Below are 10,686 nucleotides of genomic sequence, written 5' to 3'. Positions count from 1 at the left end.
TGGAACCAGTGGTGGAGGCCCAGGGGGCGCAGGCAACTAGCCTTCTCCCTTAGGTCTGCGATACCTTTGTGCACAGTTTCCTTTTTATAGGTGGCTTAGGAATTTGGCTGAGTTAATTTTAAGATAGTTTGATTAGAGGTGGACAGACAAATTCAAAATGAATTACAACTCTTTGGCAAGACAACATGTAGCCCACGGTTCAATTCTACTCTCCCCTCCAACCATGAGCACATAGGCAGTCGTTTTCAAGAATCATTGTTACAAAACCATTGATGAGGAAAGTATTTCTTGTGAGTAATCGAAGAACTCACTTTAATTCGCGCAAGCCACTATTACTATAGATTATCCTAAAGTCACAAACCTGGCAGTCGTCTTCTATACATGACTCAGTTGTGGTAATCACGCCCGGACATGCCAAGAAGTACCATTAATTTATTACCTTGAGGGGCGACTGGGTGCCTCAGTTGGTTAAATGTCCAACTTCGGCTCAGGTCATGATCTCACGGTTTGTGTGTTCAAGCCCCATGTCAGGCTCTGTGCTAAGAGCTCAGAGCTTGGAGCCTGCTTCAGATTCTGTCTCCCTCTCTCTACCCCTCCCCTTCTTGTACTCGCTCGCTCGCTCTCTCTGTCTCAAAAATAAACACTAAAAAAATTTTTTTTTAACTTATAATCTTGAATGTTGAGAATTTTGATGATTAGGCAGGAAAGAAAATTTTAAAGTATTAAAAAGATTAGTAAATGAAAACTTGAATAACTTGAAAATGCTCCGTTTCCTATAAAAACGTAGGTGGCTGACCCACAGAACGTGAATGTGTTTGGAGCTGATTTTCAAGTACAGATGTGGCGTTCTTGGCAGCCAGCACACCCACAGGCTCAACTTGTTGCTGGGCATCTGTGACATGGGTGCTATGGCTTAAGATTCCACTGTGGCCATGACGTTGAGAATATTTAAACTATATTACTAGACTTCTCCCTAACCAACTCATGGAACCAGAAGAGTTGCTTTGGAAACTCCTTACAAGAAAAGCATGAACTCTAGAAACAGACGGTCTTATTGCCCTGTGGTTAAGTGTTCACAATCTAGTGCTAGCAGAGGTTTTGCGACAAGATTAGTATATGGAATGAGGAAATAGATAATTAAATGTGATTGTCACATATTTGGGTCCAAAGTCATGCGTAATAAAGATATCAGAACTGGGCACCCGGGTGGCTCAGTTGTTGAAGCGTCTGACTCTTGATCTTGGCTCAGGTCATGATCTCACAGTCCATGAGTTCTACCCCCGTGTCGAGCTCTGCACTGACAGCTTGGAGCCTGCTTGGGATTCTCTCTTTTTCTCTCTCTGCCCCTCCCCCACTCGTGCTCACTCTCGCTCTTTCTCTCAAAATAAATTTAAAAAATATAAAAATACCACAACTAAGCTGTTAGAATTGCAAGTTTATTATATTAGAAGAGTTTTCATTTATGTGTCTAATTTGTGTGTTAGGGTCTATACGGATATCAGATGTGAATAGATAACTATGAGGCAAGACCCAAAAGTGTTAAAATGTGTAAGACATTTGCTTAGGTTTTTTTAAGGATGGTATATTCCAATATAATCCAGCCTATGCCAGTCTATAATAGGCTATAGTCTGTTTTTCCGTATGTCAAATATAAATAAAAATCTTCACAGCCAGTTTGGATAACTTTGTATGAAGAATTAAAAAAAAAAAAACCAAAATCACTCCCTGGAGGCACCTGGCTGGCTCAGTCAGTAGAACATGCACCTCTTGATCTCAGGATTGTGAGTTCAAGCCCCACACTGGGCATGGAGCCTATTTAATAAAAATTTTTAAAAACTTTTTTTTCAATCTTTTACTATATAAACAAATAATACAATAAAAACATTCTTTGTATATTAACTTACGAATTCAGTGGGAAATATGAAAGTTATTAATATGTTTATTTTAGAGCTGTAAAACAGTTCATGCTCTGACCTCATTGAAAGTGGTAGTCTTGTGCAGACGATAGATACAGTCTGTTCTGCTATACCTCTTTTTGAAAATGCTGCTTTTACTGTAACTCCACCAATAAATCAGGGGACAATTTGAGCGTGACGTGAATTTCACATTCACTTAGGTGTGATTTCTTTTTTCTTTCTTTTTTTTTTTTGAGAACAAGAGAGACAGAGCACAAGTAGGGGAGGGTTAGAGAGAGAGGGAGACACAGAATCTGAAACAGGCTCTAGGCTCTGAGCTGTCAGCACAGAGCCTGACGTGGGGCTCGAACTCACTGCAAGATCGTGACCTGAGTTGAAGCTGGACGGTTATCCAACTGAGTCACTCAGGCGCCCCATTTATGTGTAATTTCATCTACAAGAAGCATGAGGGAAGAGCAGCTGAGTGAAGCTGTGTGTGAAGGGACAAAACACACCCATGCACACACCCCACTCAGTTCACTGGTGTGCCGTGAGCCACTCCCATCCACTGTCGCTGTGAGAACTCTATAAAGTCATCCCCTTCTCAGTGCACAGTAACTTACAAGCCGCCTTCCTGCCAGCGTTCACTTCTGTGAGTAAGGTCTTTCTCAATGTCACACTCAATGTCACAATGCCACAGTAATATTTATATATTTTGTAACCATATAACGTGTAAAACTGTACCATCATTGCTATTTGGTTCCTGTCTTCTTTTTTTTCCTTTTATGGGTTTTTTTTTTTCTTAAGAAATCTCTACACCCAACATGGGCTCAAACTCAAAACCCTGAGGTCAAGGGTCACATGCTGTACTGACTGAGCCACCCAGGCACCCTCTTTCTTCTTTTTAATGTGGCACTGACAAGTTTTTTTTATCCTAATGTATTATTTATGCAATTTGCTTCTAAATTTTCACTGTATATTTTTGAGAAAATCCAGAGTCACAGAGATAAGTTATGACCAATGTGTAAGAGCTTTTCAAAAAAATTAAAGTATAATTGACATATAATATCATGTTAGTTTTAGGTGTATAATGACTTAATATTTGTATATATTGCGAATCTCCACAGTAAGTCTATTTGACATCCCTCACCATACATGGAGAATTTTTTTTTCTTGTGATGAGGACTTTTAAGATCTATTCTCTGAGCAACTTTCAAATATGTAATATGGTATTATTAACTATAATACTGTATAACATCCTGTGCATTACATCCCCATGCCTTACGTATTTTCCAACTCAGGATTTTGACCCCCTTTCACTCATTTTGACCACATTCCACCCCTGCAACCACCTGCCTGCTCTCTGAATCTATGAGCCTTTTTATTCTTTCTTTCTTTTTTTAGACTCCACGTGTAAATTTGTTTTAATAGTTTATTCATTTTTGAGACAGAGGGAGACAAAGCATGAGCAGGGGAGGGGCAGAGAGAGAGAGGGAGACACAGAATCTGAAGCAGGCTCCAGGCTCTGAGCTGTCAGCACAGAGCCCGATGCGGGGCTCGAACTCACGAACCACAAGATCATGACCTGAGCTGAAAGCAGATATTTAACCCACTGAGCCACCCAGGCGCTCCTAGATTCCATGTGTAAGTGAGGCCATACTGTATTTGTCTTTCTCTGTTTAACTTCTGTCATTTAGCATAATGCCCTCAAGGTCCATTCATGTAGTCACAAATGGCAAGATTTCATTCTCTCTCTTTTTTTTTTTTAAGTTTATTTATTTTCAAGAGAGGCAGAGACAGTGTGACTGGGGGAAAAGGCTGAGAGAGGAAGAGAGAATCCTAAGTAGGCTCCGTGCTGAATGGCTGAATGATGTTCCATTGTGACAAAGTTTTTTTTATTTGTGTCCCACTCCCATTTTCCCCATAAGCCTTTTGGTTTTTATTGCATGGTTTCGCAGAGCACAGTGATTTTGAGGGCTGCCTATGTTGCATTATAGCAGAACTGGCCGTATGTGTTATTTAATTTAAACTAAATCACACTGGCCACATCTCCTGGGCTCAGTACCCAGTGTGCTTAGCGGCCAGTGGATTGGACAGTATAGGTACAGACCCCTCCATCATCACAGAAAGTTTTAATGGACAGGGCTGGTTTAGAGAAATTATAAAGCATTTCCAACCTGCAGGATGCTTTTAAATTAGAAACTCTTCAAATCAGATCCATTTGTAGTAGATCAGTGTTTTAAGGTATGGTTTTTCAAATTTTTTATTTTTTTCCTAAGGTCATATAAATCAATTTTTTAGAATTCCAGGTACCACTAAGCTTAAAAATATACAGATCCACTTCCCTACAAGTTCTGTGAAACCCTTGAACCCGAGTGTATGCTAATCCCTTAAAATTAAGGGAATTGAATGTTTATTGGGGTATGCCCTTTTATTTAGTAATATATCCAAAAGAAAATTTTTAAGTGTGACTAATACAATTTCATGCAGGTTTGCAGACCGAGGACACAGTGTAGTAGGTGTGGAAATCAGTGAGCTTGGGATTCGGGAATTTTTTACAGAACAGAATCTTTCTTACTCAGAAGAGCCCATCATAGAAATTCCTGGAGCCAAAGTATTCAAGGTATGTTTTGTTTTTGGTAAATAAGTATTTCCATACCCCACCGCCCCCACCATGAAAAAGGTTTTTCTTAGTGTAAGTTACTCTACATATGTCAGATGTCACATGACTTCACTTTATCAGATTTACCTGGACACTATAGAGTTTAAAGAACTAGGGCTTAAAAAGATGATAGCTAGATATGTACAAATGTAGTAAAGAGCTGATATTGGGGCACCTGGGTGGCTCAGTTAGTTAAGGGACCGACTTTGGCTCAGGTTTTGACCTTGCCGTTCGTGAGTTCGAGCCACACATCAGGCTCTGTGCTGACAGCTCAGGACCTGGAGCCTGCTTCGGATTCTGTGTCTCCCTCTCTCTGCCCCTCCCCTACTCATGCTCTGTTTCTCTCTCTTTCTCTCTCTCTCTCAAAAAACAAATTTATTAAAATAAATTTTTTTAATGGCTGATGTCAAAGCCTATATATACTCATGGTTTTGATTTGGGTTTGTTAGTTTTATTTATAAACAGGCATTTCTGGGAATTTCTTGTGCCGCTCCCTGCAAAGGACATTGAAGAGACCAAAAAACATAGTCCCTGCCCTAAAGAATCTCTTAGCTTCGGAGAGAAGAGAAACAAAGAGAAAGCTGTTTGTCACACACGGAGCTAAGTGTAATGACACAGGGTATAAAGGGTACAGACAGGAGAGTCCCCTAACCCAGCTTCTCAGTGCACACTGAAGTGCGGTGACACATAGCGCTGGGACGGGCAGGCCGTCTAGTGCCCGGTCTCGGATGCCCTGCAAAGCTGATCCTTCATCCTGCGCAGGAAGGGTTTTAAGTAGGGGCCTGATGGAGCCAGATTTTCTTTTGAGACAAACCACCCTTGTGGCGTCAAGGGAAGTAAATTAGAAAGGAAGTGGCCTCCCAGCTGTGCACAAAGGTCCAGAGAAGAGCTCTTGAAGGCTGGCACTGGGGAGAGCGAGAAGACCGAGAGGGGAGCGGGCAGCTCTGAGCAGTGTTTAGGATGTCAGACTGGCAGGATGTAAGATCCACTGAGTGTGGATCGAGGGGGAGCTGAGTTTGCTCTTTCAGCCAAGATGACTGGAATGCATGGCAGAGAATAAACGAGAAACAAGCTCAAGGGGCGGAGAAAATAAGTTTTCCTCTCGGGATGATGAGTTTGGAGTTTAAGGGACCTGTGGAATGGTGAAGGCATAGCAGGCAAATGGCTTTCTGTCTCAGGGTGGCGTCTGGGCCACAAGTGATAGATCTGGGAGTGGTCTTCACCCTGTGACCACAGCTAGCCAGGGACACGGCTTCGCCTCCGTGGGGGAATAATGTGGGGACAAAAGACCACCCAAATGGGAACAAGAAAGGCTGTTCTTTGGTTTTTTTAGAGAAAGAGAAAGCACATGAACAAGGGAGGGGCCGAGGGGGAGAGAGAGACACACACACGCAGAGAGCCCCAAGCAGGCTCCGCGCTTTCAGCACAGAGCCTGACACAGGGCTCGATCCCACAACACTGAGATCACGACCTGAGCCAAAATCAAGTCACCCAGGCGCCCCTAGAACCTGCTGACACGTCGTCAGCCACAGAAGTCACGGGTCCAAATTCTCTAGTCCTACATGGTCTGGCTATTGTCCACCGGTACATTCAGTCTCTCACAAAGTACTCTCCTTTCTAAACATTGACACTAACTGTGGGTCAGTAGGAGGCTCAGATAGTACTTTATTTTACGGCTTCCTCTCCACTCCCGTTCTCAAATCATCTAAGAATCCCAGGGTTTACTCAGTACAAAGAGGCTAGTCCTGGAGCAGTCAATGGCTCTCAGCCTCCAGGGCACATTTGCAAAGGGCTGTGGGTCTTTCAGAATTCCAGATCTGAGGGTTCCCCCCAGCCTGTTACATCAGAATCTCGAAGGGTGGGGCCAGGCATCAACACTATTCAGAGCTCCCCAAAGTTGAGACTCCCTGGCTGTCCCCCCTGCCCACACACGCACCCCTCTGCGTTGCCCCCCACGGTGCATCCAGACTGGTTTTTAGAGACCCTTCCTCTGGGGCGCCTGGGTGGCTCAGTCGGGTTGAGTGTCCGACTTCGGCTCAGGTCATGATCTCCCGGTTCATGGGTTCGAGCCCCACATCAGGCTCTGTGCTGACAGCTCAGAGCCTGGAGCCTGCTTCAGATTCTGTGTCTCCCTCTCTCTCTGATCCTCCCCTGCTCACGCTGTCTCTCTCTCTCTCTCTCTCTCAGAAATAAATAAAACATTAAAAAGAATTTAAGAAAAAATTTTGGGGGGGCGCCTGGGTGGCTCAGTTGGTTAAGCGTCCAACTTTGGCTCAGGTCATGATCTCACGGTTCGTGGGTTCAATCCCCGCGTCGGGCTCTGTGCTGACAGCTCAGAGCCTGGAGCCTCCTTCGGATTTTGTGTCTCCCTCTCTCTCTGACCCTCCCCTGCTCACGCTGCCTCTTTTTTTTTTTTAATATTGAAAATAAAAGCATTTAATATCTCTTAAAAGGCAGCCACACCTGCTTTTATCCTTGGTGGGGAGGAGGCATTGCCTCTTTCAGAAATAAATAAAACGTTAAAAAAATCTTTTTAGAGACCCTTCCTCTATTTGTAAGTCCCTGTTGGTGCATCATTTCAGAATAAAATCCAACAGGTGCATGTGGACTCCTGTTTTTCTCTTCTTGCATTCATCAGCTCATTGGCCTGAGCACCTTGTGGACAGAACTATCCCAGGTTCTAGAGAGTGGGTGTGAAGTTGGCACAGCCTCTGACCGCGGTGAGGACAGGCCAGTAGAGCAGAGCGGCGTGGGCACAGAGTAACATTACAAACAGGATGGTCTGTACCGTTCTGGTTGTGCCTGAGAACGTGAGAACCCGGAAGACAGAGCACGGCCTGCCCGAGAGCACCAGGGAAAGGCCGTAGCTGGATGTATCTGCCCACATCACACGGGGTGGGCTGGGGCTGTGCGGTCCAGGGATGACCTGGACTCTGCTGTGTCCAGGGACGTGAGAAACCTGGGGGTGGGGCTGAGGGTGAAGGGAAAGGAAAGAGAGGTCCGTCCACACAACCACACTTTGCATGAATGACGTTAAAAATATCTGACCTTTGTCTACCCGCCTGTTTGGCCTGTTTACCTATCTTTAACAGCGTCAAAATATCAGGAGTCTGCTAAAGTAAATACTGTTTAAATTGAACAAGCTCTGGAACGTGTAATAGCTATCTAATCTTCAGGGTTAACTTCTCTTTGAGTTTTCTCTTCAAGTTGATCCAAAAGAACCCCATATGGGTCTAAACAAAAGTGCCATTAAAAAAAATTATTTGCAGTACAATTCCATTCTTTGTGTTTATTTTTTTAATGTTTATTTATTTTTGAGAGAGAGAGAGCACATGGGGGAGGGTCAGAGAGAGAGGGAGACACAGAATCGGAAGCAGCCTCCAGGCTCTGTCAGCACAGAGCCCGATGCGGGGCTGGAACTCATGAACTGTGAGAACAGGGGGAGTGGGGACAGAGGATCTAAAGCAGGCTCTGTGCCGACAACAGTGAGCCCGATGTGGGGCTTGCACTCACACACCCTGAGATCATGACCCGAGCCAAAGTCAGACGCCCAACCGACTGAGCCCCCCAGGCACCCCACATTCTTCATGTTTAATTACATATTCTCTCTCTACCCCTTTTGCTTTGCCTCTCTTGTCTTTTCCTTCACCATTCACATATCTCCTAATTAAACAGAATTTTTTTTTCCTTGCCTTTCCTTACAGAGTTCTTCAGGGAACATTTCATTGTACTGTTGCAACCTTTTTGATCTTCCCAGGTAGGACTGAATACCATCTCTGCACTTTTTTTTTCTAAATTTCTTTTTTTTTTAATGTTTTATTTACTTTTTGAGAGAGACAGAAACAGAGTGAGCAGGGGATGGGCAGAGAGAGGGAGATACAGAATTGGAAGCAGGCTCCAGGCTCTGAGCTGTCAGCACAGAGCCCGACGCAGGGCTCGAACCCACAAACTGTGAGATCATGACCTGAGCCAAAGTTGGATGCTCAACCGACTGATCCACCCAGGCCCCCAGCACCTCTGCACTTTTAGTAACTTGAGGGCTTGCCAGGCAGTGCTGGGTGGGGAAGGGTCTTTTCATTCCCATCGTTTGCTTGCAATAGCATTGATTTGAATCTCTGCCTTGCAGTTCTTTTTAGTACAGCCTACATGTCTGCACATTTGATATCTTTGTCCCTGGATAGCTTCCAGGACACGGAAAACATTCTTATGACTCTAGGCAGGTAGGGGGAGCAAGACAGTGTCTCCACTTCACACCTGGTCTGTAACAGAAAGGAGTTTCGAAGTGCAGAAGGTGGTGACATCTCATCTCTGGAAAGTCCCAGATACTTGTTCCCGGAACTGGGAGCAGATCGTCACATAGTCCTCGGGGCCTCCTACGTACTCCCCGGTCAGAGAGGAAAGGGGAAGCTCCAGCCACCAGCCCCCAAGACTGGAAGTTGCCCCTGGAGACTCCCCAAGAAAGCCGACTGGAGACCCGATTCCTTAATAGCCGGTGAAATACCAGCACGCACCACAAGGGGCGCTGTTCGTCTTGTTCAGGAATTGATTTTTCTTACGTTGTTGTATTGTTTTTCTTTCTTCCGGACAGAGTGAACATCGGCAAATTCGACAGGATCTGGGATAGAGGAGCGCTAGTTGCTATTAACCCAGGCGATCGTAAACGGTTAGTGATTTGCTTTCTTTAATTATGTTGGCTTTTCCTTTTTTGGCCTACTTAATTTAATGTGCCGTACTTTTTCTGAGCTCCAGAAAATTAGACTTTTACTATTTTGAAATAGCTTACTGTGTCCGGAATTAGAACATCTACATCCAGAACCCTCATTGTGTGAAAATGGTAGGATTTGGCCATGCAGACCTGGGAACAAGGCTATGGCACTTATCCCTTCTGAGCTGTGTTGCCTTGATCAAAGGTGTGCAGTTTACTCGCACACCACCCCATCTGCCTCTGCTAATGTTACCGGCTAGCCTTCTAACCGCACCGGGCATTACTCGAAACATTCTATCAGCACCCACCAAAAAACCCTGTGGTGCGTATGCTACCATTATTCCCATTTTACAGATGAGAAGATTGTGGTCAAAAAGATTAACTTGCTTGGGATGCCTGGTTGAGGGACCGATTTCGGCTCAGGTTGTGATCTCCTGGTTCGTGGGTTCGAGCCCATGTCGGGCGCTATGTTGACTGCTCAGAGCCTGGAGCCTGCTTCGGATTCCATGTCTCCCTCTCTTTTTTGGCCCTCCTCTGCTCACACTCTGTCTCTGTCTTTCTCTCTCTCTCTCTCAAAAATGAAAACAATAAACATTAAAAAAAATTTTTTTTTAAATCAAGGAGATTAAGTTGCTTGAGCAAAGTTAGGCAGCTAGAACACAACAGAATTGAGATTCAGACAGAGGGAGTTTGGTCAAAGCCCATGCTCATGATCCCTGCATTATTCTACCTGCAAGAGGGCTCATGGGGAGTAAAGGACAGACACATATGACAAGTGCTATTTGTTCTCCACAATTACTGAATGTTACCTGCCGCTACGTCAGAGCTTTCGTTACCATTCTTATCGAACCTCACCTTGTTAGAAAGTGAAATGTGAGACAGCACTCTAAAATGTGGCCACTGCTATGTACTTTCCAATTCAAATATTGTTCACATACTTACTTGGAGATAGCATATGAAAGCTGAATTACTTAGTCGTATAGAGGCAGACTTTTTTTTTTTAAGTTTATTTATCTATTTTGAGAGAGAGAGTATGAGCAGAGGAGGGACAGAGAGAGAGAGTCCCAAGCAGGCTCTGCACTGTCAAGGGGAAGCCCCGTACTAGGGCTTGATCCCAGGAACCACAAGATCATAACCCTAGCCAAAATCAGGAGTCGAACATCAAACGACTGAGCCACCAGGTGCCCGAAGAGGCAGACTAGGATTGCATGCACCTCGGTGAAATAAAATGTTTATTTTAAAGAAATTGTTTCAGGAGTAGGGCTTATTGCCAAACCTAATCTTCTTTAAATAGACTGTGCCACATTTTCTTTTCCTTTTTTTTAAAGATTTTATTTTCAAGTAATCTCTACACTCAACATGGGGTTCAAACTCACAATCCCAAGATCAAGAGTCACACGCTCCACTGACTTAGCCAGCCAGGA

General features: G+C 44.3%; 1 protein-coding gene across 2 annotated transcripts in view; it reads left to right on the top strand.

Moving 5' to 3' along the window:
- The window catches only part of TPMT (thiopurine S-methyltransferase), a 20,560-nt gene that overhangs the window by 2,112 nt on the left and 7,762 nt on the right, over positions 1 to 10,686 (top strand). For both annotated transcript variants that reach the window (XM_077770002.1, XM_077770003.1), the window contains exons 3-5: positions 4,386 to 4,518; positions 8,262 to 8,314; positions 9,146 to 9,220. In XM_077770002.1, the coding sequence (XP_077626128.1) occupies positions 4,386 to 4,518; positions 8,262 to 8,314; positions 9,146 to 9,220 (261 nt within the window). The remainder of the gene's footprint in view (positions 1 to 4,385; positions 4,519 to 8,261; positions 8,315 to 9,145; positions 9,221 to 10,686) is intronic.

Source organism: Crocuta crocuta, unplaced genomic scaffold (assembly GCF_008692635.1).
Source record: "Crocuta crocuta isolate KB4526 unplaced genomic scaffold, BGI_CrCroc_1.0 scaffold24, whole genome shotgun sequence".
Lineage (NCBI taxonomy): Eukaryota > Metazoa > Chordata > Mammalia > Carnivora > Hyaenidae > Crocuta > Crocuta crocuta.
This window is presented reverse-complemented; position numbering and strand designations above follow the sequence as displayed.